The 26,386-nt window shown below is 42.2% G+C and overlaps 1 protein-coding gene across 1 annotated transcript in view; it reads left to right on the forward strand.

Annotated features, from left to right (window-relative positions):
* Nucleotides 1-26,386, forward strand: part of Cachd1 (cache domain containing 1) — a 211,927-nt gene that overhangs the window by 88,433 nt on the left and 97,108 nt on the right. Inside the window, exon 3 of the mRNA XM_051188233.1 lies at nucleotides 22,284-22,432. Within this exon, the coding sequence (XP_051044190.1) occupies nucleotides 22,284-22,432 (149 nt within the window). The remainder of the gene's footprint in view (nucleotides 1-22,283; nucleotides 22,433-26,386) is intronic.

Raw genomic sequence — 26,386 nt, forward strand, 5'->3', positions numbered from 1 at the left:
CTTAGATGCATTTGAGTCAAACCAAATTCTGGGGAGTAAGGCAGTTTGACTGGTAGGCGGGTCACTCACCTGTTCTGCCTGCTGTGACCTGCACCTGGGCACCAGAAGGAAGTCCACAGCTGAGCGGGGAGGGGAGTGTTCTAATCCTGGTTTGACCTTTTTTTTAAAAAAAAAAAAAATGTTTATGTTATTTTATGTGTGTTTGTGTATGTACCACTTGTGTGCAGGTGCCCAAACAGGCCAGAAGAGGGCATAAGATCCCCTAGCTCTAGAGATGAAGGTTCTTGTGAGTCTAGATGCTAGAAGCGGAATCCTGGTCCTCTGCAAGAACAAGTGTTCTTCACAGCGGAGCCATCTCTCTAGCCCCCTCCCCATTTTACTTTTCATGTTGTTAGAAGCAGCTCACTCTGCCAGATGCCTTAGCTTCTAATCATGAATTATTGAAAATTATTACCCTGCATATGTTTTTTGTTTTATTTTCCTTTCCTCTTGTTTGTCTCCTGGTTTTCTTTCTTTCTTTCTTTCTTTCTTTCTTTCTTTCTTTCTTTCTTTCGTGTGTGTGTGTGTGTGTGTGTGTGTGTGTGTGTGTGTGTGTGTGTGTGTTTGTGTGTTTCCTTTTAGGAATTTGATTATGACTGACTAGACACAACAGTTTTCCATTTGTTATGCTTGGGGTTTTGTGATGTGGTGGTTTTTGCTGTTTTGTTTTTGTTTACTTGTTCTGAGCATTCTGAACCTGTAAGGGTGTGTCACTGATCAAATGCAGGCATCTGGGGGGCGTTATTTCTTCAGCCATCTTTTTACCATGGTTCTCTGCTCTCCTGGACCCTGATCATAAGGATGCTGGATACTTTGCTCTTTATAAGAACCACATGACCCCGTCTCCCTCTCCTCCTGCTTCTTCTACCCCTCTCTAGTCTTCAGATTGCATCCCTTTTACTGATCTATTACGTTTAACCTTAGTTTAATTCTGTAGCTAAATCTCTGCAACATATATTTCTAAATTTCAGGTATTGTACTTTTCAAGATTTTCATTTCTTTCTTCTAAATTTCTCTGTGGATACTCGTTTTTTTCCTCACAATTCATAAGCATATTTGTCTTTACAAACCTGAACATAATTACAATAGCTACCTTAGAATCTTTAAATGATTCTAACACGTGAAACATTATTTGACTAAACTTAGTTGGCACACATCTTTAATCACAGCACTCTGGAGACAAAGGTGGACCTCTGTGAGTTCAAGGCTAGCCTGGTTTACATAATGAGTTCCAGGCCAGCTTATATAGTAAGACTCTATCTCAAATATTAAAATGTCATTTATTAATATTGTTTGTGGGGGTGGGGTGGCCCATGTGATACAGTGCACATGTGGAGGTCAGAGGACAACCTTGCAGGGTTGCTATTTCCTTCTGCCTTTCCAAGGCTTGCTGAGATAAAATTCTGGTCAAAGGCTTTCATGCAGATCTGTTTTCTGCAGAGCCACCTTGCCTACCCTTGAACATGTGAAATTTATCATGCTTGGCAGCTTATTCTGAATTAGTCACACTTTCAGTTTTTTTGATATGTCAAAAAATACAAGTTGCATCTTGGTTATCATGAAAAAAAAATCTTTGAATTCTGTTTCTCTGAGAATTGTATGTATGTGTGTTTCTTTGTTTTAATAGACAATTTGGCTTAATAGGACTCAAATTCAGTATGTTTCATGGATAGCATTTCATATGTCAGCTCATTTTATTCACACCTAAAGATAGGGGGTCTAAATATATTTCTTGCCCCAAAGGTGTCTTAACACATATATTTTTTTTTAATGATGTACATCTATTTTGGTAAGATTTTCTTAGTTTTCTGAATCATTACTTGATAAAAGAAATTTCACCTGAAAGTTACCATTCACTGAAACATACTTAAAAAAAAAAAGTAGCGTAGTGGCTTTATTAAAAAAAAATATGTATTTATATATATTCCAGTCTCAGTCATGAGGGAAACATCAGAATCTCCACACACACCCCCATGTGCAAGCAGGAGGTAGCTGCAGATGTTTGCACTTCACCTTTCACAGGGAAGTACTTGAAGGGAGTTTCCTGCTGCCACCCACCCCAGGAATCTCCTCCCTTAAGAAGACTATTAGCTAAGAGGCACCCTGACCTAGTCAGCACTCTGTGTGCTAAACTGTCAATGGTGAGCCCTGACCAGTGTAATATTTCAAAATCTAGAGCAGGAAGGAACTTCAGAGACCACAGAGACAAGACCAGTGAGGTTATGGGCCTTTGGACACCCCCAGTAGGAGATGAGGACCTTATCATTTGAGGAAGAAAACCTGAGAACTGTCTGGCACTTACTAGCTCGTTTTTTGACTGAATGTTTAACCTTTCGGTAACCATTTCCATTTTGTCTGTAACACAGAGATAATGGTCTGTCTTGAAAGCCCGTTGAAGACTGTGGTTGGCACAGAGTGGACATTCAATATTTTGCTTCCAGATATCAAAAGGTGACGAGTGTTATTATAAGGGGAAACGAGTGAGATGGTTCCTTATTTTTATTCTGTAAGATGAGTTCTCTTGGGTGAAGCCTAGAGGGGAAGATCTGCAGACATTCAAAGCGGAATTCTCAAAAGAGGTTGATCACAGAAAGGCCCTGAATGGGGGAAGTCTTAAGTAGAAGCCTTATTAACTGAGATTATAAAACTGGACCCAGTTTTATATTAGTTTTTTTTTTCTCATTTCTATTTCCTACTTCAATTCCCAGAAACACTCCAGTATAAGAAAGCTTGATTATGTTGTTAAAGCATGTACTGGACTATGAAAGAAAACGTTGTGTAACACTGGGATAGGAGTACTTTGGTAGAACGTTGCCTTATGTTGCCAGACTATGTCCTGTAACACGGGAAGAAACAAGGCAAGAAGAGGCTCTGCAGGGCTCAGAGGGTGGCCTAGTTTCAAGAATGTTTGTCTGGCTTGCTTGGAGCCCTGGACTCTATCACAAGTATCATATTAATGGGGTGTGGTGGTACATATCTATAATCTCAGCACTCAGGTTGTAGAAGCAGGAAGATTAGAAGTTCAAGGTTATCCTGGGCTACATAGGAAGTCCACAGCAAGTATGGGCTACACAAGATACTGTCTAAAAAATAAAATTAGGAGGGGATGCAAAAGAATGACATTGTTGCCTTTGAACCCTGGAATCAGCTAATAAATATTCATTGAGAAATGACTGGAGATAGTCTTGCATCTCGATATTCATATTTCCATAATTGGGTAGCTTGCAGGCTCTGGTTTTATGTGGATACTCCAGTAAAGTATGCTCAAGATTCAGATATTCAGACTGGAGGAAACTGAGAGCTGTAGTGGGTGGATCCCAATTTTTCTAGGTCCCCAGGCCATATTCCCATTTGCCTGTTTAGAATCCTGGTTTAGTTCACTCTCTTGTCCAGAGTCAAATGACTATGTGCTGAAGGTAAACATTCACTAAAAGTTGGTTGAATGTGTGAATGAAAAGCACTGAATCTTTAGGAAGTCAAGAGAGGCAGAAAGGTTCCAAAGCCATTAAGATGGGAATTAACAATGAGTCACTAAAGGCCAGAGCAAACAGATGGTTTCCTCCCAACCTGAGCCCTGCAAGTTTGCCTGGTTAACTAGTGCTTGGTTGTCTAGGTCTGCTTAACTCCTGCTCTGTGGAGAACGAGGTACTTTTCTCCTTAGCAACCCTCTTTCTGTATTTATGCCTACAAAATCCCCAGGTGCTTTGTGAATGAGACAGGTTAGTGATGGTTGTTTTGAGAGATACTCTGAAAGGAGAGATGACAGTTAAAATACCTGTATTTCGTACTGGCTCACCAAGACAATAAACACTTTCAGCAAAGTGACAGGTTACAATATTAACATACTGCAAACAGCAGCCTTCATAGATAGCAGAGACAGACTGAGAAAGAAATTGGGGAGACAATCCCATTCATTATAGCTTCAAACATAAATAAAAGCACTGGGAATAAACCTAACCAAGGAAGTAAAAGACTTATACACTATCCAGTTTAAACTTTAAAACAACAAAGAAAGAAATTGAAGACACCAGGAGTTGGAAAGACCTCTCATGTACATGAATTGTTAGGAAAAATAAAACAAAAATGCTGGTGAATGTGGCTCTGTGGCACAGTGGATAGTGCATTGGACTCCCAGTGACGAAAATGCTGGTGAGGATGTGGGCAATGGGAACCCTCATGCACTGTTGGTTAACCCTTCTCAATCTAGCTAGCTAGTTACTCACCCAAGATAGATATTGTGAACATAGGATCTCTAGCATGCCACATCAGAGCTCTACCAACTGAGCTATAGTCCTAGCTCACGTTTCCCTTAAATATCTTTTCCTTACATTTATTTATCTCGTGTATGTATATGTGTAGATGTCGGAGGATCATATGCAGGAGTCAATTCTCTCCTTTCACCAGGTAGGCCCCAGGGATTGAACTCTAGTGTCAGGGTTGGTTAGCCACTAAATCACCCATACAGAGAGGGTCAAGTCTTCTGCAGGTCGGAGAGAGACTGGGAAGGAGACACAGAGTTGGCAAGAAAAACACACAGACCTCTTTTCCAAGCTGTAAAGCTTGTTCTTTATTAGTCTCGGGAGCTTATTCTACTCTGTCCTCTCGTTGTTGTTGTTCTGCGAAGTTCTACCCTGACATTACCCCCCTTCTCTACTCTTCCCAGTGATTCCCTTCTCCAACTTTCCTGGTGTTTTTCTTCTAATATCTTCCCCCCCCCCCCTTATAGCTTATATTCCCCAGTAGAATCTTTCAAGCAATATAAAACTTACAACCTGGTTACATTCCATCCCTTGCCTGATTAAGCACTTTATGCATTACAGGTGGAAAACAAATTCTCCCCAAGAGTCCACATGGATCAGGAGGCCTTTCAGCCATAACCGTTTACATAGGCAGTAGTTTCTTCCTGGTTTCACTTTTCATATTTTAGGGTCTAGTCCAGTTATCTTAACTAATCATTCAATTCTTTGTTTTTTTTTTTTTTTGTTTTGTTTGTTTTTTGTTTTTGTTGTTTTAGCTATGATGCACATTGAAACCAGTGAACACATTTCCCAATATCAAAAAGAACTTGAGCTAGCCTAACTCCTGGGACTCGATTGTTTCCCTTAATCATTAACCTAAACTACAGTCTGTATGACTCTTCAAGGGAAACTCGAAAGTCCTAGTTATGTGATAGGTCCTTGTTCTTTCTTGGTTTTTCGAGACAGGGTTTCTCTGTGTAGCTTGAGCCTGTCCTGGAACTCACTTTGTAGACCAGGCTGGCCGTGAACTCACAGAGGACACTTCCGTGTTCTTGTTTTCTATCCTCTGCATCCCTTGCTTTATCAGGTATGGGTCAACATATCCTGCCTGTACCCATATTAATTTTTTCACTAAATTAACCTCTATCATAATCCTTTACTACAATTAAAAACATTAATCATTAAAGTTCTATTTACACTAACACTATTATTATATAAAATCATTACTTCAGTTAAACAGTAAAGCGTAAGAAGAAATCGTCTTCCTAATAGTCCACAGATAAAAATGCCCAGTAAAGGGCTAAAGAGACAGCTCAGAGATTAAGAGCACTGTCTGCTCTTCTAGAGGTCCTGAGTTCAATTCTCAACAACCACATGGTGGCTCACAACCATCTGTAATGAGATCTGGTGCCCTCTTCTGGCCTGCTGGGACACATGCAGGCAGAACACTATACATAAGAAACACATAACTCATTTTTTTTTTTTTTTATTTTAATGCCCAGTAAGTTGGGATATTTTCATGAGACAATGACACTACATTAAAGGCAGTGATGATCCTCCTGCCCTACCCATTCACACCATGCCAGATACCAGAGAAAGATGACAGTGGCAAACATGGAAAGGCACAGCAGTAGCAAGAGACGTTCTGGGGCCAAAGCCGTGGCCTTGCCTATCTGAGGGTTTCCCATCGGTGACTTGCATTGTGGTGGCTCAAACTCCTGAAGTCAGTTGCCACCCGCTGCTCCTCTGACATGACCACAAGCACACCTCCTCTATCCTCTTTTAATTTTTTGTTTGGAGACAAGGTCTTCCTAAGCTATGCAGGCAGGTCTTGAACTTGCCACCCTCCTTCCTTAGCAATTTTTGTCACTAGTAGTATAAGCTGGGCCTAATTTGGTTTGTAAATAATACAGACAAATTGTGATCAGAGGATTTTCCTTAAAGTTTGGATGAGTTATTTATTTGAATGCTTATTTATTTTATGTAGGTGAGTAGATTCACACATGCCACAGTAAGCAAACAGCTCGAGGAAATCAAGTCTTTCCTCCTACCATATGGGCTCTGAGGATTGAATTGAAATCATCAGGCTTGGCAGCAAGTGCCTTTACCCACAGGCTGTCTTGCCAGCCCTGGCAGATGTAGTTTTATTGGAGGAAAAAGTGTATTTGTTTCATCTTCAAAAAATAAAAATTAAGTTTATAAGTTAAGCCCTTGAGTCTAGGGTCCCTGTCAAAATAATTTCACTATCTACAACTTTAAGGAAGACAATGGATGGCTAGAAAAGAATGTGGCCTGTGAAGAGGCAGATGCTAGGCATACCTCTGCTAAGTCATAGGCAGGTGACAAATTCAGCAAACATTTGTTGGGGACTTAGACCCTTGGTGTTGGTGGAAGAGAAATACAAACTTTGTCCCTGACATTCGGTCATGCCTTTGATAGCTCTTGCTAATCTCAAGTGACACCCCAAGAAGACAGATTCTTGTAAGGAGTAGGGTTTTTCCGCCTGCAGCTGGTCTTGTCCCACCGCCTCGCCAGCCCCAATTAACACACCGAGACTCTGTACTTGATATAATTCTGTTGGCCAGTTACTTGTTTCTTATCGGCTAGCTCTGTCTTAAGTATTAGCCCATTTCTGTTAATCTATGTATTTCCACGTGGCCTCTTACCGGAGAGCCTGCTGACATCCTGCTCTCTCCAGACTCTCCATCTTGACTCCTCCTTCCTACTTCCTCTTTCCTCATTCTCTCCTAGTCCCTCCTATCTTCCTTTCCTATTGGCCAACAGTACTTTATTCATTAACCAGTATGAGAAACATATTTTCAGAATGACATTTCCCATCAGATTCTCCTTTGGAAAATGGTGGTTTTCTAGAATCCCAATAAAGGGCAAATGGATATAGTAATCGACTCAAAGTTAACGGTGTGGCATGTTGGAAAAAATTACTTATTTAGTTTGATAGTTTGTTTATAACATCTTACTTCATATGAGTTAATAAAGTCTTATACAATCTTCTGATATAAATGATTCTTCTCCATTAGAGCTGGCAAGGGTTAAGACAAAAGCTCTAACTAGTGTCCCAAAGTCACACCTGAGTTAGTTAGGCAATAGATGCCAGGTTTTAGCCAGAGTGGCATGCAGCTAGCCACATTACCAGAAGGCTTGCTGACTTGCTTTGCATTTGGATTTCTTGATATGCTTTCCAATTTTCTTTGTAAGAGAAAGAGTTCATTCTCTCCTGAGGGTCTCACCCATCAAGCAATGTAAGATAAATAACACGTCTAAACATTGTAAGTACTGTGATGAAACTTAGCTGCTAAATGAGGGAAAGAGCCAGTTTAAATGCTCAGTTGACAAGGGTAAAACCATGGTGGCCAGAGCAGTCCATACTGTTACCCACAGCCTTTTAGCTCTCATAAATCACAAGGCTGTATTGGGTCCTTATGAAGAAGCCAATATTACTAATGGGTTGTTCTGCAGGAACGTAAACAAGATATAAAACCGAAGGAAGTTCTTGATGGCTCTTTTGCCTTTCTTAACAATCCATCATTATTCCGTTATTAACATAAACCTAAGACAGTTGGTTATAATTTCTGTCATTGTGGAATTTCTATTGGGCTGTTGGGGTTTCGTTTTGTTTTAAAATAAATATTCCCTAAATAAGAACTTTTAACTAATTGGGTGAGTGAAAACCTACAGCTGTTGGCCCCAGAGGGCAGGATTAAAGTACAGTGCAAGTAGGCTTCCTCTATATCACAGCTTTGCATTCTGGGTGCTTAGCTAGGGTTAGTAAAGCTTTGTTGAGTTTCCTCAGAGGATGTGAGGCAGTCTGTAGATATTGCTTAACACTCCCAAAAGTCTTCCCTATATTCAGGTTTGGTATAATCAAGATCACTTGGGGGCTACATCCCACCTAGCTTCTTAGGAAAGGAGCAAAGAATGAGTTGCATGTGTCACTGGTAAGAACCGATAGCTGGGAAGTTAAGAGTATTGTGCAATCTTGTCGATGTTTTAAGGAAACTGTGTTTGATGCTCATATCCTGTATCCTTGTATATATTTGGAAGTTAAAATATGTTCAGATGCAACACAGAAAAGGACTAACGGTCACTAAGAGGTCATTTAAGGCAATGTCCAGAACAGGTCTTTCTACATAATCTCTGGCTGTCCCATCCTCTGACAGTAAAGTATAGCTATAGATCCTGGCAACAGTCCAATTTTATTATGCCACATCTTATTCTATTAACACCATGTCAGCCTCCCCCCTCTACCTAGGTCTCTAAAGTTTGAGTAGCACAGACACACCCAGTTCCTCTGTTTCCAGTCCACTCTGCCATTGGCCATGACAAGAGAAGGCCTTCCTAAGTCTGTGTGTCATACAGCCATATGTATGTAATGTAGATGTAATTGACTAGGGCACCCACTGAGTAGTTGAGAAAATATAATAAAATTTCTGTGGTCCAAGCAACTGTCCTCATTCTTCGATTTGGGATCCACACTGGGAAGCTTTCTTTTTTTTTCTGTTGTTGGTTCTAGCATGTCTTTATAGGCATAGTGCATTTCCCCCCAGTAGTCAATCAACATTCGTACCTCATCTAAGTGGCAGTAGGAGTGTGAGTATGTGTGGAGGAGAGTGTTGTTGTCTTAATTAATATGATAAATCAGCTTGAAACTCTCAATCAGCTCTTGTAGATACTGGCCTGCAGTGTAAGAGCCCCTGCAGCTCAGGAGCTGTTTGTCACCCTGTGGAATCTTAAAGCTAAAAGCCTGGGGCTGGGGAGATGGCTTAGCAGATAAGAACACTTCTTGCTCTTACAAGGGAACTGGGCTAGATTCCTCCCACCCACATTGTGGCTCACAACCATCTGTAAGCTCAGTTCCAGGGGATCCTATGTCTTCTTCTGACCTCCATGGACACAGGACATGCATGTGGTGATGTGCATTTTTCAGGCAAAATACTCATACACACCAAGTCTATTTTTTAAAAAGCTGAAGGCCTGGAAGTGTTCTCTATAGAATGACATAAGCACATTACCAGCTGACCAAGTGGGAGAGAGTTTCTGACTTTTAGAGTGGACATAGCACACTAAAGACTTGGGTAATATGAATATTCAGGGCTGGTCTTGTACAACTGAGAAAATCAGAAGTTTTTGAGAGGCTACCTTTATAGCTATTTTTACGTGTTTAGTTTTAAAATGAACATACACTATGACAGTGATCTTCCAAATAACAGAAACAGCCTGGGCTGGACTGGGACGTTCCATTCATTCATCTTCTGTGTGTGTGTGTGGGGGGGGGGGGGACTGGAACAGGCCAGATACTCTTAGAGCCCAAATACCACTCAAGCCCTAAAGCAACATAGTGTCAATTCCATTGGAAAAGCAGGTCAGTATATAAACTGAGGACAGGACTGCTCTGTGTCATGGTTAAGGAGAAGGTTTTTATTCTACATTACGAGTGAGAGGACAGCCAGAATCGTTTGGAAGAGTCCAGAGCAGAGAAAGAATGTGGTAGACTGAACATGGCCAGCATCAGAGGTTGGGGGCAGAGAGACAAGAAACAGAGAAAGACAAGGAGTGGGCCAAAAGAGAAGACCGCAAGAGGGCAAGAAGGAAAGGGAAGCACATAGCCAAAATAGCAGGGTTGTAAGAACATGGGGCTGTGGGAAGGGGAGCCCATGAGCTGGAGAAGTTTAGGGTAAGGGAGAGGAGAGAAGAGCTGGTGATACTGAGAGGCTTAGGCACCATAGAAAACCATGTGTCCCGTCTGCCCTAGATAAAGGCAGTGGCTCCTTTGGTAGAGGAGAATTGGCTTTACAAGTTCCTCAAGAATGCTGGCTTTTGTCTGACCACCAGAATTTGGGGAAATGGGTTTCCTTTGGACCTGACAGTCAGGAGAGGTGAACTGGGAACATGGAGATTCTTAAAATTTTCAGAGACATTTCATTCCTTAAGACCATCTACCTAAGAGTTTGATTGAATAGATTGTTAGGCTATGTGAGGATGAGGAAGTGGCCAGTAGCACTGGGCTTGTTGTTCCTTTCTCCCTGCTAATTAGCTGAGCAGAGTTTGACCAGGGTGCTCTCAAAGGAGTCCGGGAGGAACCTTAAAATGCTCTAGTTATCACCCTTCATTTTTATTCAGTTAAATATTTTCTATATGGTCCCTGCGGTGCACCAGGCTTTGGCCTAGGTTGCGAGACTGGCGAAATTGGAATTGTTGCATTGGTTGGAGAAGGGCTGGGCTGGTGTGAAATTTCAGGTTCTCACAGTACTCTCAAGCTCTTCACCACCCCCAGCTCCCTTAGTGGCCCTCTTCCACTTAGAATCCGCCTGTGTTGCACTTAGTGTTTGTAATTATGCACATATATTTGTTCTCAAAACCCCGGCTTCTTAACCTGCAGGTCAGGCAACTGAATGTGGGGGTTGTGAAAATTTTGGCAACTCTACACTGTTTCTGAATGCACAATGACCAAACATTAATTCAAAACCAAGCGCTGAATGCTTCCAGGGTATTTTTGGCAGAGCCTGCCTCAGTGTTTCAGTTCTGTGCAGCCTCGGTTCTGAACACATGACAGGCATTCTCTGTGCACCCCACGTGTTGCCGTCTATGCGGTGCCAGTGGGTGCTCAGATTCAAGACTATTGTATGTGCGTTCTGCTCTTTTAGTACTATTAAGGTTTCATTATGGAAGACATTTGCTATTCGCCTACTTACCTTCGTTCTTCAGTACGTAAATATTGAATTAGTTATCGTTGCAGTACATTGTGTTCGAATATTTGACTGTGAAAACTGCTGTCCGAAGGCTGGAAGATGACTCTCAGTGAGTGAGAGCACTCACTGGCTGTGCAAGCATGAGGAATTGAGTGCGAATCTCCAGTATCCACTTAAAAAAATTCTGGGAATGGCCATGTGTGCTTGTAAACCCAGCCCTCCAGCAGGGGGGTTGGGTGGGGGGAGGGGGAGGAGACAGCAGGTCCTGGAAGCTTGCTGGCTGCCAGCCTAGCTGAAATGGGAAGTTCAGGGAGATGCCATGTCTCAATGAAATAACATGGGAGTAACAGAGAAGGGCAACACACACACACACACACACACACACACACACACACACACACACACACACGAGAGAGAGAGAGACAGACTTGAATTTTCTCAGAATTTTCAGCATTTTCTAAATAGCCCTAAACACCCTTCTGCAATTATGTGTTTTAATGAAGTGTCAGTCTCAGCTGGTGATTATGAAATAAATATAGCAGTTGGCTGAAAAACATGGAAGGTGCTCTACACTCAGAACATTAACAAGTTAGCCAAGATTTCATTGGGTAAGTTTTATTATGTAAAAATAAACTTATTGCTAGCATACACCTTTACTTTCGTTTAATAAATGATAAACGTGTATCTATACTAAGATTGTATTGCTTCTAAGGACTTGTTTTTTTTTTTTTTTTTTTTAAAAAAAAAACAAATCTCTTTATCCTTTGTCAGTCACTATTTGACTGGTTCACCTGTGTTCTAGCTTTGTAACTGTGGCAGCATGAACATTTCTTGGGCAGAAAGGAATCTTGAGAGAAAAGGGTTTAATAAAGCTCGCTTGCTTGAAATGAGTGTGTTTCTAGTGAGGGTGAAGAGGCTGGGTAAGCATGGCTTTTCCTAAGCAACCAGTGTTTTCCTTCCTCCCTGGTTAATAGCCTTTACAAACTTATTCCAGAAGTTGTGCGATCCCTGCGAGTGTTGTGGTCCCTCCCTGCCCGCTTCTCAGCTTCTCTGCTCTCTTTAAGATCATCTTTTTCCCCCGGAAGAAGCAGGCTGTAAACCTTCAAGGCATAACCACTTGCTTACTTCGATTTTAAAGGCGCTCAGGGGCTCCTGTTACAGAGAGAAGTGGGCCGAAGCCTGCCCTTCTCAGTTTCCTTTGTTGTCATGTAGTCATTAAGAGTGGAGTGGGGTGAACAGCAGGGCAAGAGCCCAGTGAGCCTTGGGTTGATAACCTTGGCTTTCAGGAGGCTCGGGTGTGCCCTGCAGTGGCTCTCCTGGAAAACCTAACACAGACTGCTGCCCATACCAAACCACCCTGACCTTTCCAGCAACCCTGTGCAGTATTTAAAGAGAAAAGCTGTTGCTCTCGGCTTTTCCCAGGGCACAGATGCCTCTAGCTCCAGGGCATGTCCGTGCTTGCCTCCTGGTTTTTCCATTGTACTCCGACCAGCTCAGTTCAGGGGCCCTGCCTCTCATAAGATCTGGGTATGTGACCCCGGAACCCAGACAGCCTCGCACATAAATCTTCCTGGTCCACCTGCAGATCATCTGTCAGCAGCTCCTCGGCCTCTCCCTTGGTTTAGGCTATTCTCACACGTCCGGCAGACACAGGCCTCTGGAAATGGAGACTGACCCTGTCCATCTCTGTCTCACTCTGTGTTCACTGTGTCATCACTGCCTGCAGCCGGGCTCTGCTCAACTTGGTAATTCCACGAGCCCTAGAGTAGTAATGAACAGCCGTGTCATTATTTTCACTGTGTCTTAGTCCATTTTCTGCTGCTGTAAGAGGAGACCACAGGCTGAATACGTTTATAAACAGTAGGTTCATAGTTCTAGAACAACAGTTCTCAACCTGTGGGTCGGTTAAACCTCCCTTGTATTTGGGTCGCCTAATACCATTGGAAAACACAGATGTTTGTATTACGATTCATAACAGGAGCTAAATTAAGTTATAAAGTAGCAAAGAAAATAATTCTATGGTTGGGGTCACTACAACAATGAGGAACTCTATTAAAGGGTCACAGCATTAGGAAGGTTGAGGACCACTGCTCTAGAGGCTGGGGTCTAGGAGTATGTCACAGGCAACTAGAAAGGTCTTTAATGTGGTTTCATTACTTGGAAGAATAAGAAATCATGTACTGCAAGTTAGCGAAGAGAGAAAACACTGAACTCATTATTCCTACCAGGAACCCACTCTACCAAGAGCACTTGGTGCATGCTAAGTGGATTCTACCTCTTCACACTGTTGCAAGGGTGTGATGGGAAGAGGGAACCTCAACTGAGGAAGTGCCTACATCAGACTGGGCTGTGGGCATGTCTGTGTGGGCATGACTGTTAACTGATACAGGAAGTCCCAGCCCACCGTGGGCAAGCCATCCCTGGTCAGGTGGGCTTTGGACTGTATAGAGAGGTAACTGAGTGTGAGCCTGGGGACAAGCCAGTAAGCAGCATTGCTGCCTTGAATTGCTTTGGGTCATGGTATTTATCACCACAACAGGAAAGCAGAGTTGGATAAATAAATGGTGAACAAATTTTAACATCAAGACTTTTATAAGCCATGTCCAGACAGCATAATGAGCCCCTGGATATCTTTCTGGATGGGCATCTACTTGTGGGTGTCATGGACTGAATGTTGATCCCTCCCATTCATATCCCGAAGACCTGACCCCCCCCCCCCAATTGTAATTACATTAGGAGGTAGGTTCTTTGGGGGGCTGAGTGGATTTAGATAACATTGGGAGTATAGAGAAATGGAGAGGGAAATGCCTTTGCAAAAAGAGCCAGTGCCGGATCTCTCCCCTGTGAGTTTGTAAGAGGGATGGTCATTGGCAAACTGGGAAAAGGGCCTCAATAGAACCTGCCAGCATCTTCATCTTGGCTTTCTTAGCCTACAGAAACAAATGTTCCATGATTGGCACACTATATAGCATTTTGCTACAGGCGCCAAAAGCTAAGATAACAAGGCTCTTTCTGCAGTAGCTTGTGTTTCCTGGCAGACAGTCAGACTGGAAAATAGGCAAGCCCCGAGCTTTCTGATCCATTTGATGTGTGGGCAGTTTCGTGAAGGTAAATGCATATACTAAATTAACCCTGTTAAGCCATTTCTGAGTGCTTGAATAAAATGCATAGGGCAGCTACACAAAAGTGTAGATTTGATAGAATTATTTTGTTTGTTAGCTGGATGACCTTGGGCAACTCATTTCACTGTAACAATAGATTATAATACGTGTGTGTATGTATGTGTGTGTGTGTATGTATATATATGTATATAATGCTATTAAGAGGAATAAAAGGCACCAGGTAAAGTCCTACTTTGCATACTGTATAACAGCTAGGAAGCAATCCATTAGTGCTAATTATTGTTGTCTTACCATTTTGTTGGGAAAATGGGGTTCTCATGTCATGGAAGGTCAACAGTGTGAAGTGGGTAGGAGTGGAGCAGCTGGTGAATCCCAGGAAATTTTGGAAGGAGGGAACTTAAGGCTTCAAGGAGGACAGAGTCGGGCTAGGGTGAGTATAGACAGAAGTTTCATGATTTGGCCCGTATAATTTTATCATTTTCTTTAAAAAAAAAAAAGGGGGGGGGTGGGAGAGGATTGAACGGGAATAGGTCTGTTTCCTGCACACCTACTCAGCCTGAGCTGAGGCTGAGCTCGGGCAGGCCCTGACAGTCTTGATTTCCTTGACTACAAGAACAACACAAAAAGTATCTATGTCCTTGTTATAAGTTACATAAGGGACACTCACATAAAGTGCATTAAACATGGAAAAGTGCAAGCAAGAGTGAAATTATGATTAGATTACAAAAACGAAACAAAACAGAACGCAGGACCTCAGAAAAATTCTTAACTGTCCACAACTAATTCTCTACCCTCCATACACACACAGTATGTCAGCACCACCAACAGCTGACAGGGACTGCAGCCCAGTGCCAACTAGTCCATCCTAGCTTTCCTTCCCCCAAGTGCAGAGTTCTTTAGGTCTTTGGTTCTAGTACCTAAGACAATTCATTAAATCTCCCCAAACAATAACAATCACAACAATAACCAACAGCAGCAGCAATAGCCTGCTGCTCCCGTGCATTTAGCATTTTTAATATGTGTGACACTGTCAAGTGCTTTAGAGACCTTATGAGGCTTAAATGTGGATACCAAAAAGCAAGCATTATTACTCTCAATTTAGAGATAGTTAAAGCCCAAAATGGGTGGTGCATACCTTTAATCCCGGTAACGAGGCAGGAAGGTCGCAACAATTTCGAGGCCAGCCTGGGCTACATAGAAAGTAATAGGATAGCAGAGCTTGTAGAAAGACCTTATTTCAAACAGGTAAGACAAAGGGCTGGGGAGGTGGCTTAGTGGTACAGGGCTTGCCTCACAAGCTTGAGGCCTGGAGTTCAAAGCCCACGATCTGTTGTTTTCCTTTGAAACTGTTGCTGCCTTTTAAGCTATGGCCATCCTTTTTAGCAACTGCCACTCCTTGCTACCAGCAGCTAGGCCTCGAGAGCCAAAGCCTGAGGGAATTCTGTTCCCTGGAGCATGGATTCTTTCAAAGCTACTAGGAAATCTTATTTAAATCTCTGTCCTGCTAAAGTAATCAAGATTCAAAGGTTGAGGTAGAATCCCGCTTCCCAGAGAGGACGAATTGCAAGCAGCTCACCTGCATGCACCTCCCAAGAAGTCCTCTTGCTTGTAAACCCTTCTCCACCTGGCCCCTCCCTACAGCTTCCTGTCAGCTACTTAGTTGCTGACCCAGCCTCCTGATCACAGGTGGATTTTACTTAATCCAACACATCTTTGCATGGTTAAACATTATGTTCCACGGCATAAACAAAACTAACGCGCCTTAAATTAATATTTTACAGTAAGAATCCACACAGAAATTCTGGGTGTGGTGACAGGAGGACCCAGGGCTTGTTGGCCAATCAGTCTAGCCCAGTGGAGAAGCTCCAGGCCAGTGAGAGATGATGGACAGGGTTCCTAAGAATGTCACCCGAGCTTATCCCTGTGGCCAACACACAGACCCGCCCCTCACCCCTGCACACAATCATAGAGATAATTAAGTTGAGGCTTAGAAAAGGGTTCCTATGCGTCTCTTAGCTAGCAAATGATAGTTACATTTAATCCATACCTTTCTCCCCAAAACCCTTTGTGCCATTTTACTGATAAATATAAGAAAAACATGCTTTCCTCGAGCCACTTAAGCCTGGTTTCTCATCCATGAGGATGTGGTAAATGATTAAAAAGTTGATACTCCAGGATATCTTCTCCAGCTATAGCCCCTGCTGCTGAAAAATTTAGACCGCACAGTATTCTCTAATCACTACCACATGCACTTTCTAACCCAGAGACTGGCTTGACAGTGGAAGTAATCCACTGTACTTGTCCTCAGCTTTGTATATTTGCTGTTTTGTTTGAACACAAGAGAAGCCTTTCAAGGGGCCTGCCATTCTGATTGTATTCCTGAGGAAACCAATCAAGGAGCTTAACCAATATCCTGCTAATAAGTAACAGAACTCTGAGTCCGTCTGGACTGTTCCAAGCCTTATGAAGAAAAAAGGGGCATTGCTTGTGTCCTGTGCACAGGGTGCCACAGGCAGCCATGAAGAACCCTGGAATGTGGCAATGTGATGTGATCCAGAGAAGCTAACAATGCCTGCTTGGTTTATATTTAAAAGTATTTCTGTGTCACGTGTTTATAGAACTAAATCCTGAAACTTGGTAGAAAAGATGATGAAAGGGTTTTCTCTTGAGTGATAAGGTTGGCATTGGAGGAGAGAGGTGTGAGCTATTAAATTCTTATCATGGCACAAAGATTTTTGAATGTCAAATGTTAAACTCTTCTACATTCAATATGAATTTTGCTGTGACTCTTCAGTCCCCCAGGGTAGGCTTCCTGCCCGTGCCTGTCAGCCTTGTTGTTAGATATTTTAAATAAAGCTTTCCCTAACACAAGAAGAACTCCTTCCAGCCCTTCCTTTTAGGAAGCAATCATAAATAAAGTGTGTACTGGGCCTTTGCAGTTCTGTTTCTTTTACCTTTTTAACTGTGTGCCCATCCCCCCTGCTCTTCATCCTCAGAAGTATAAAGCTAAGGTTTTTTTTTTTTTTTTTTTTTTTTTTTTTAAGTGCCTTTTAAAGGCGCTCTGGGGAAGTACGCAAATGACAGAAGTGTCTGTGCGAAAATTAAGGGAGGGGAAATTCAGCAAGAAGGAAATCCATTGATGTTGTGATGAAACGTTGTCACTGGAGATGATGACAAATTAGAGTCGGTTCCCATGGGGACCACACACTACCCTGCTGATCATTTGACCCATGGCTGGATGTTGGCTAGCCTAAGAATTGACCCAAAAGATGACAAGATGGTTTTAGTCCCGTTGTCTCATCAGCATTCAGGAGCCCCTTAGGGGATAAAGGAGAGAGGATAAAGGAGGATAAAAGATGAAAGCTGAGCCGTGGAAAGAAAAATGTTTTTAATTATGCTGAGGAGGATTGTGGGTCCACCTGTAGCTTTTTGTTGAGAATGTCCTTTGTTTTCGCCTGTCTGCAGAGATCATGGCGGGATGCAGCCCAGTGTCTGTGTGGCCTCTTGGAAGGGTCTATGGTAGTTCTTTCCCCCTTCGATTTAACAGATACATTACTCTCACTGTGGCCTGTCTTTACTCTCAGAAGTTCTGTGATGCCTGCCCAGCAACCTGGGTTTGGCTAGCACGTTGAGAGAGATTGTTTTTAGGAAGGGAAAAAGTGGATTATTAGTTGAGGTTTCCATAGTGAGCCTCCAGTACATTTCTTGGTGGGAGATACACAGAGCCCTTCACAGAACTGGGCTACAGTACAGCACTTTGAGTGTCCTCTGCCTCCATTTCTCCAGCTAGAAAGTGATAACTGCTATTCTCTTATACCATAGATTATTATAGTGAAGTTTGTTAAGGTAAAAAAAAAAAAAAAGCAAAATATTAAATTCTGAAACTTGTTTCCTAAATGAAAGGAGCAGTTTGTCCTGTTTTCTCTGACCAGGTTATAACAGTGAATGTCTAAAGATGCCTAAGTTATTGGGACAGTTATAATTTAGTCTGATGCCACTTATACCACAATTAACATAGTTGGATAATGTTAGCAAGGGATTGTGGGGTTTTGTTTGGGGAGGTACTATATTATGGCATATTTAGCCCTATCCTTTTTAGTGTAGGTATTTTCACAGGAATTATGAAGAATTCTGAATGAAATTATATTCGTAAAAATCCTAATTCTTATTATAAATTAAGAGGTTGCATAGTGTATGCTGTCCTGCTAAGAATCTCATGTTACAGTGGATTTTAAAATAAACTGGGGTTGCTGGCCTCATAGCTTAATTGGTAGACTACTTGCCTAGCATATAGGAAGTCTTAGGTTCATTCCCCAACACTCTATAAACCAGATGTGGTGTTGAATGCCTGTACCATCTCCCAGCATTCTGGAGGTGGAGGTAGAATGATCAGAAGTTCAAAGTCACCCTCAGCTACATAGTGTTTTCCTGGCCAGCCTGTGTTACAATAGACCCTCTCCCCTAGGAAAAGAAAAGATGTCTGTAGAGTGGGGAGGTTGCATGGTAAATTGCCAAGGAAAGTGTTGCATAGAAGTTAGAAGCTTGGGCTCTGAGGATTATTGAGTTCCTGCCACCTTGTGCCCTTGAAAAGGTAACTTCATCTTCAGGGTGTCTCTCTAGGAAATAAAGGCTTCTGTACCCCATAGGGTTTTTTGTTCTGTTTTTGTTTGTCTGTTTTTTTTTAAACCGGGTTCAAGGAGTCCTTGATCCCTAACTGCAGCCTTGAGTACCTGGAATTACAGTCATGGAGCTCCTCACCCAACTAAAGGGATTTAAAAAGCATTAAATTGGTATACACATGTGAAATGCTTAGTGAAGAAACTATCTGAAAATGCTGGCATTTTCTCTTTCTTTCTTTCTTTATTTTTTCCTTCCTTCCTCCCCCCTTCCTTCCTTTCTTCGTTCCTTCCTTTCTCTCTTCCATCCTTCTTTTCTTTCCTTTCTTTCTGTCTTTCTTGTTTTTTTTTTCTTTCTAATGAATTAAGGTAGGGTGTCAGGTGAAAGACGGGGAAGCTGCTATGGAGACAGGAAAACATGGGGTTGAGTTCTCTTAACTGTCATGGGTAGCTGGATTCTGTATGTAGGTGCTGTGTCCACTGTCAAGGGATGCAGCTTGGGGACTGGGGTGTACCTCCTGTTAACTTAGCATGTGTCAGGCTCTAGGTTGAGGCTGACCCTTACCAGGCAGCCAAAGGCAGGCATTCCCCAAAGTCTTATCAGCCAGAAACAATGAGTTTAGCAGCCAATACAGATTGAGTACTTTCTATGATTCTGTTCTGTACCTTGGGTGCTTATGCTCAGAAGATGTTTCACCCATGAGGTTTGCCTAATCACCCTTTCAGGTTACATTTGTAGCTCCTTTAAGTTTGCCTTGTCTGAGCAGGTGAACACATTTTACAGGCAAGATAGTTTTGGATTAGAACAAGTAGATCTTTCCATTGTTCCATGGCTCCATGCTAACCACTTAACCTTGTTGACATGAAACAAGAATGTCTACACTGTGTCTGGCAAATTCCTTCATATGGCAGCTGTTAGAATTTTCTGATGAACCCCTGATATCTCTCTGCAATAGGTTTGCAGTCTACAAGTTAAAATGTTGGTTATTCAGATGCAGCAACTGTATTTGTGCAGCTTTATGGTATGTAGCTTGCCTTCAACATGCTTGCCTTAGGATGGGGTTCAGCCTGTCCTTACATGTCTCGTTTAACTATTGTTGGGGGTGGGGGGTTATCTATACCTTAATGGCACAAACCTATGTGTTTATGCTTATGGAGTGGATAGGTAAAGTGTTTGGACCAGGCCCTGCAAGGATGGCCTATCTGTGTACTGTGATGCTGTGTGAACATCAGGGCAGCTTCTGGGGGCTGCAGTTCTCTAGAGGCTTCTTCTTTTGTAAGATTTATTTATGTATGTGAGTATTCTGCCAACATGTATTATGTGTACCGAATGGTTGTCTAGTGCCCTCAGAGTTCACTGAGATGTCTGATCCCTTAGAACTGGAGTTACAGATGGTGACAGCTACCATGTAGATGCTGGGAATTAAACTCAGGTCCTCAGCAACAGCAGTGCTCTTAACCACCAAGCCATCTCTCCAGCCCTTTTAGAGACTTCTTGACTTGTGTCCAGATAGGTTTACTCCAGGAAATGCTCAAGCCCTTGATTAGGCTGACAACTAAGCACATAATATATGGCCTCTCTCTCTCTCTCTCTTTCTCTCTCTCTCTCTCTCTCTCTCTCTCTCTCTCTCTCTCTCTCTCTCTGTGTGTGTGTGTGTGTGTGTGTGTGTGTGTGTGTGTGTGTGTGCCTATACCCTTTTATAGAATGGTAGCTGGGAGCCATCATGAAGGGTGAGCAGGTAGAAGCCATATGATCTTTTGTAACTCAGTCTTGAAAGTTACATGGTGTCTTCCTGTAGGCTATACTGATGGGAGCCATCATAAGATCATTCAGATTCCAGTAGTGGAGAGGAGGGCTCTAGGAACATGGTTGCATCTAGGGATGTGTTGAGTTCCTGACCTATAACAAAGTGTCTGCTTCCTTTCTATCCTGAGGTGAAACTCTCCCCCACCACACATTCCTCCACCATGATGTTCTTGCCTAGTTACCATGGACCAAAAAAAAAAAAAAAAACCCTCTGAACCTTTGAACTATCATGCAGCTGAGTTTGATCTTGGCACCCTGAGTATTTACTGATAGATAAATAGGTAGACTGTATTGTTAGAGAAGTTGTTGTTTACTAAACAACAACAACAAAATAAGGTTGGTAATTTCTAGGAGTAAATTTGGGAGCTAGATAATTTGTGGTTATGGGAAACTATCCTACACATTATAGAATTTTTAAGGTTCATTTCTGGTTCCTTGATAGCGGTTTCTACCAAGTTATCACAACCAAAATTGTCTCTAAACATTGCCACATGGGACAACATAATTACTGGTCTAACTTGAGGTGTGAAATTCAAATGTACTGTACGTATTGCCTCAATGACCTTTGCAGAGAAAAATCCACATTTGGTACAGTTGGCGTTCTAGCTCAGGAAGTAGAATTGTAGGTAGATGTGGGAATTTCCAGCCATATAGCTCCTATCTTGCAAAGAGAATCACCCAATTCAAATTACTTTCATATTCTTTTCTATGTCCAGAAAAAAACTCCAAGCTTTATTAGTGTAATCTTAAGGAAACTTTACAGACTTCAGTTCTTTGAGCATATCAAAACAAACATTGTCTTAAAAACAAATGAAGAAATTCCGATTGCCTCCATGTTCCTGCCTGTAGGCTACTAGATTGTATGAAGTGCATGACCCAAAGGAGATGATTAGTTCTCCTCTAGCGTGCTGTTAATGAATAGCTCTGCAAAACCAATTAGCCATAATTCTATCAGTCATCTCGTTTGGGTAACATTTTGTTGAAGGGGAAGACAAACAACACTGTTTTCCTTGGAGATCTATAATTAAGCTGTGGTATTTGACAGGAACAATGGAGGGAAAAGCAGTATATGTACCAATTTGCTTTCCGTATCCCTGCATGAACATAAATCGAGATACAGTGCTCTTCATATCGGTTAAGCTTTAGTCCACCTTAATGATGTAAAGGGTCACACCCACGTGTATTTCTAATTACATATTTTGCCTCATATGAATGTCTACATTGTACCTCCCTAGAGAATTGCTGTTCACCTGGAAGATAGTGAATGATGTCCCCAAGATCTGTACAGAAGGCACTGAGTGTCACTTCCTTCCAGCACTCTGATCCCATCTCTGTGACTCCAGAATCAGAAAGTCTCTCGCTCTTTCTCCTATCATTATTTGCTCTCTTAGCCATGGTGTGTTCTGTCACGATGGCAGTAATAATATCTGAAGTCCTCGTTTCCATTTTTTTTCCAGCAGGGCACTTGTGGATATGCATCGTTCCATTGAATGTGGACACATAAGAGGTTGGAAATACAGCTCCCTCTCTTATAGACAGAAAAATAACACTTTATCACTGTCTGAATTCCCTACCGTGATGCACATGTGTTCTCCAATGTTTGTCCAGCCCACCAAGTAAAGATGATGTGGGTGCAGTTTTTGTGTTATCCAAATCTTAGTGATGCAAATTAATTAGCTTATTGTGCAAATTAATTAGCTTATTGGGAAAGGTGAAATAAATGGGTGATTTATTTTGCTCACTGTCATCCACAGCTAGCCAAAAAAATCCGTGAGAAGTTCAACCGTTACCTGGACGTGGTCAATCGGAACAAGCAAGTTGTAGAAGCATCGTACACAGCTCACCTGACATCCCCACTGACCGCCATCCAGGACTGCTGCACAATCCCGCCTTCCATGATGGAGTAAGACTTGAGCATTCTCTGCTGCTGCTGCTGTTGACAGACCAAGAGCTGGTTCCTTAAACCTCCATATTCAAAATGCCTGTGTTTGATTATCGTGAAGTACATAGTAGCTTTCCATTTATTTAATGCAAGCCCTTAAATATCTATATATTTAAACTTATTGGCTTCTGCCCATGAATCTCCTCTATTACTTGCTCTCCTAGAGAACTTCAGCTAATGTTCTTTTGAGCTTCTTTTTTGTCCCCTAGAGAAGTCATTGTTCCCTTAGGCCTGTTTCCATAGTTTCTTTATCCCTCCACACACTCAATGCACCACGCCTCCCTGGTGAACCTACCTCTCCTCCCCTGCTGCTCAGTGCAGGAATTACACCTCTTTCATGGTTACCTCTGGTGCTTGGCATTTGGTTTTATTAACTGTGCATCTTTGCCTGAGCTAATTTGTATCTAGCAGTGAGTAAGCAGGTTTCGACCCTCAAGAACTGTATAAAACATTGTGGGATGATTATGTGACAGATAATTGAACATCGGGCAGGGGAAAAAGTGACCCAGAGCCATGTTGGGATTTCCCAGAGCAAAGAGCCTCACCAGGCAAGCTTTCAGACAGGTTCATGAAGGCACATGAGGAAAGTTATTATAATACTACTTCAAGCAGAAACAGGTAAATATAGGAAAAAAATCTCCCAGTAGGGGTTTAGTTTGCAAAAGTGAATGACACCCATACATCCGAGATGGTGAGATGCAGCCATGTTGTAGAAGCTGATTTGTGAAAGTGACCCTGCACACATACACACATGAGTATGCATTGAAGGCTTAGGAAGATGCCAGTCAGTGGTGGCACGTGCCTTTAATCCCAGCACTTGGGAGTCAGAGACAGGCAGATCTCTGAGTTAGTTCGAGGCCAGCCTGGCCTACAGAGTGAGTTCCAGGACAGCCAGGGGCTACAAAGAGAAACCTTGTCTGGAAATACAACAAAGGATCTGGGAAAGCTTATACCCAAGTGTTCTGGCATAAAGACAGCCACTCCCATTTTGAAAGTGATGATGAGGTTTCAGGTCCGTGATGGGGGGATGTGTCTCTTTGACAAAGCCAATATTCTTTTTAGTTAATATAATGAACCAGAGAATACAGTTTCACCTCGAGGAGCTTCTTGTACAGTTAAAGATTCAAGAGACCTTCACTGCCCTGGGAAGATTTACATAGAGTTAGTATAAATGAATGTTCCCTCAGAGATGGGGCTCTGTACCAAATGCTGAAGGTACACGATACCCTAATTCAGGGTGGTGAGCCAAGACATGTCATTGTGTCCAACCAGGCGGTTCTGGAGTTAAACTGAATAGTCAAAGATAGACTTCTGGTGAAGCATGGAACTGATGTCTGACAGCAGTTCTTTGCACCAGGCAGGACCAAGCATGGACCATCTTTTCACACTCAATCTACTTGGCTTAGAATTCAGTTTCCTTCCAGAAAAACACATGTAGGGATTTTTGGATTGATGAAACCCTAGCCTTTGGCAAGACACAAGTACTTCCTTAACATTGCAAGGATTCCTGTTTTTTAAAAAAGACTCAAGATGCAAGTGGTAGAAAGTCACTGGGAGAAAGCAGGGTAGGACCCCTCAGCTAGCTACCTTGTCCCTTTGAACAGGCTTTTGTGGGCATGCTGTCTGTGGCATGTATCGGATCAACCACATTCACTTCACTTTTCCTATGTTCCATTTCAAAGATGTTTACATTTTGAATCTCAGGGCATTCACAATGACACCCAGTCACACAGGGCAGTTAAAGGTGTGGCTAAAGTAGTAGAGCTTTAAGTCAACTCTGTAACTCCCAGGTCGATCTTGGAGAGTCATGTAAATTCTAAGCCCCTGTTTCCTGGTCTGTGAGATGAGAATAATGAGATGCTTTTGGCTTGCACTTAGACGATGTTTTGGAAGTGGGAGGTGGGGCAGGGCCTCGCTTGTATCTCCTTCTGGCCTTGAATCAGCAACGAAGCCAAGTCTGCCTTTGAATTCCCAATCCTTCGGCTTCCACATTCCATGTGCTGAGACCACAGACCTGTGGCACCATGCTTATATGACATTTTTATGGACCCTAGTGTATCTATTTCAATGTCATCTTCTGTGTCGGGATAGTAGGGTTGTTTTCCTTATTATGACAATATCACAGTTGAAAGTAAATACAGCAAATAAAACTTGAATTATTTTAAGCAAAAATGTTAAGTGAATATGGCCAAGATTTTTGAAGAGGATAGGCATGGAAATGATTGAAATTTGGGACAGTGAATTTAACTGAGTCTGGGTATAGCTCATCAAGAGAAGCTTAGTTCCCAGCACAGAGACAGATATTGCCCCCAAAATATTACAAACCTCCTTCTAGTTCTGTGGTTCTCAACCTATGGGTGTGGACCCTTTGCGTGTGTGGGAGGGGTTGCCAAAGACCATCAGAAAACAGTTACAATTCATAGCAGTAGCAAAATTACAGTTTTGGAGTGGCAGTGAAAATAATTTATGGTTGTAGTCACCACAATATGATGAACTGTACTAAAAGGTCACAGCATTAGGACTGTTGAGAACTACTGTTCTAGGCTATGAATTATATAGAACTAGAAGCAAACTCTTCCCGTTTTTTTGTGTCCATGGCCTATATCCAGCCACATACAAGTTCATTAATAATGTTTTATGATAAATATATAAGCTATCAGTCCCCCAGATAAAAATTCTGTACTTTATTCTCAATCCTGTCCATTCCTAAGTCACCTGGACACTGTAAGCATTTTGTTGTTTTTAGCTAAACTTGGGCTCAAAACTACAATAACTATTTGTTATACTAGTCTCAGTGTCTCTGACCAACTGATCTTTGCTCAAATATTTTAAAAGATCGGTCAGAATTAGCCCAAGTGATTTTAACCAATGGCATATCTTCACTTTTTGTTCTAGGCCAGACTTTTCAGTTCTACTGACTTAGAATGTATGTTTGGTTTTTATCCTTAGGACTTAATAGTTTATACTTTTAAAGAACATAAAATGGCCAGTTCTGGAAAGGAGCTGTAAGGAGTATAGTGCCCTGCTGATGACCTCACTCACCCAGTGAAAGTGCTTATCATGAAGCCTGATGACCTGCATTTATCCCCAGAACCCATATGAAGGTTGAAGGAGAAAACCAACTCCACAAAGTTGTTCATTTACCTATGGTGCCATCTCCCCAGCCCCAATCCACCCCACGCACACACACACACACACACACACACACACACACACACACACACACACACGTAATGAACAATTAATAAACTAACAAAGGAGCACGATGCATATGCTTACCAACAATACAGCTCTAGCAGAGCTGAAACAAGAGGATTGTGAGTTCACGGGTAATAGGAAATGAGAGAGAACTTAGTGAGGGAAGGCAGGAGAGAGAAAATCTGTTGCAGAGAGTCCCCTGCATTGTATACCTGAAGGTTACATTGTGACCACATGGGAAGAAAGCCAAAAAGTAGCAGAAAATTGATTTTTTTTTTTTCCAGATGAGTTTGTTCCTTCCCTTCTCATTTTAGTCAGCTCTTAAAATTCTCTCTCAGGAGCCTCGGGAGTTAATGATTTTGCATGGGGCCCTGCATAGCGATTAGGCCTTCTGTCTGTGTTTATTGAAGGGATGATCCGAAGTCTCAACGTTCAATGCTTTGGAAAAACAAACAGGTTGAGGCTTAACCTAAGACAAGCTTGTTTTCAATGGTCTATGTTGCAGTAACAGGTGTAGGGGTTCTTTTATTTCTGGGTTTGTTGATGTTTGTTTAGCAGTGTGGGGATCTAACCTGTGCCCTTATACATGCTAAAAACAACAGTCTTGAGCAGCGGGGTCATCCGCTCATGACATTCAGCAGCTCTGCTTGCATCGTATTGGCCAGGTGCTAAAGTACAAAGAGCTGTGCACACGGCATCATACCCGGGGATCATATC

Source organism: Phodopus roborovskii, unplaced genomic scaffold (assembly GCF_943737965.1).
Source record: "Phodopus roborovskii unplaced genomic scaffold, PHOROB, whole genome shotgun sequence".
In the NCBI taxonomy this organism is placed as follows: Eukaryota; Metazoa; Chordata; class Mammalia; order Rodentia; family Cricetidae; genus Phodopus; species Phodopus roborovskii.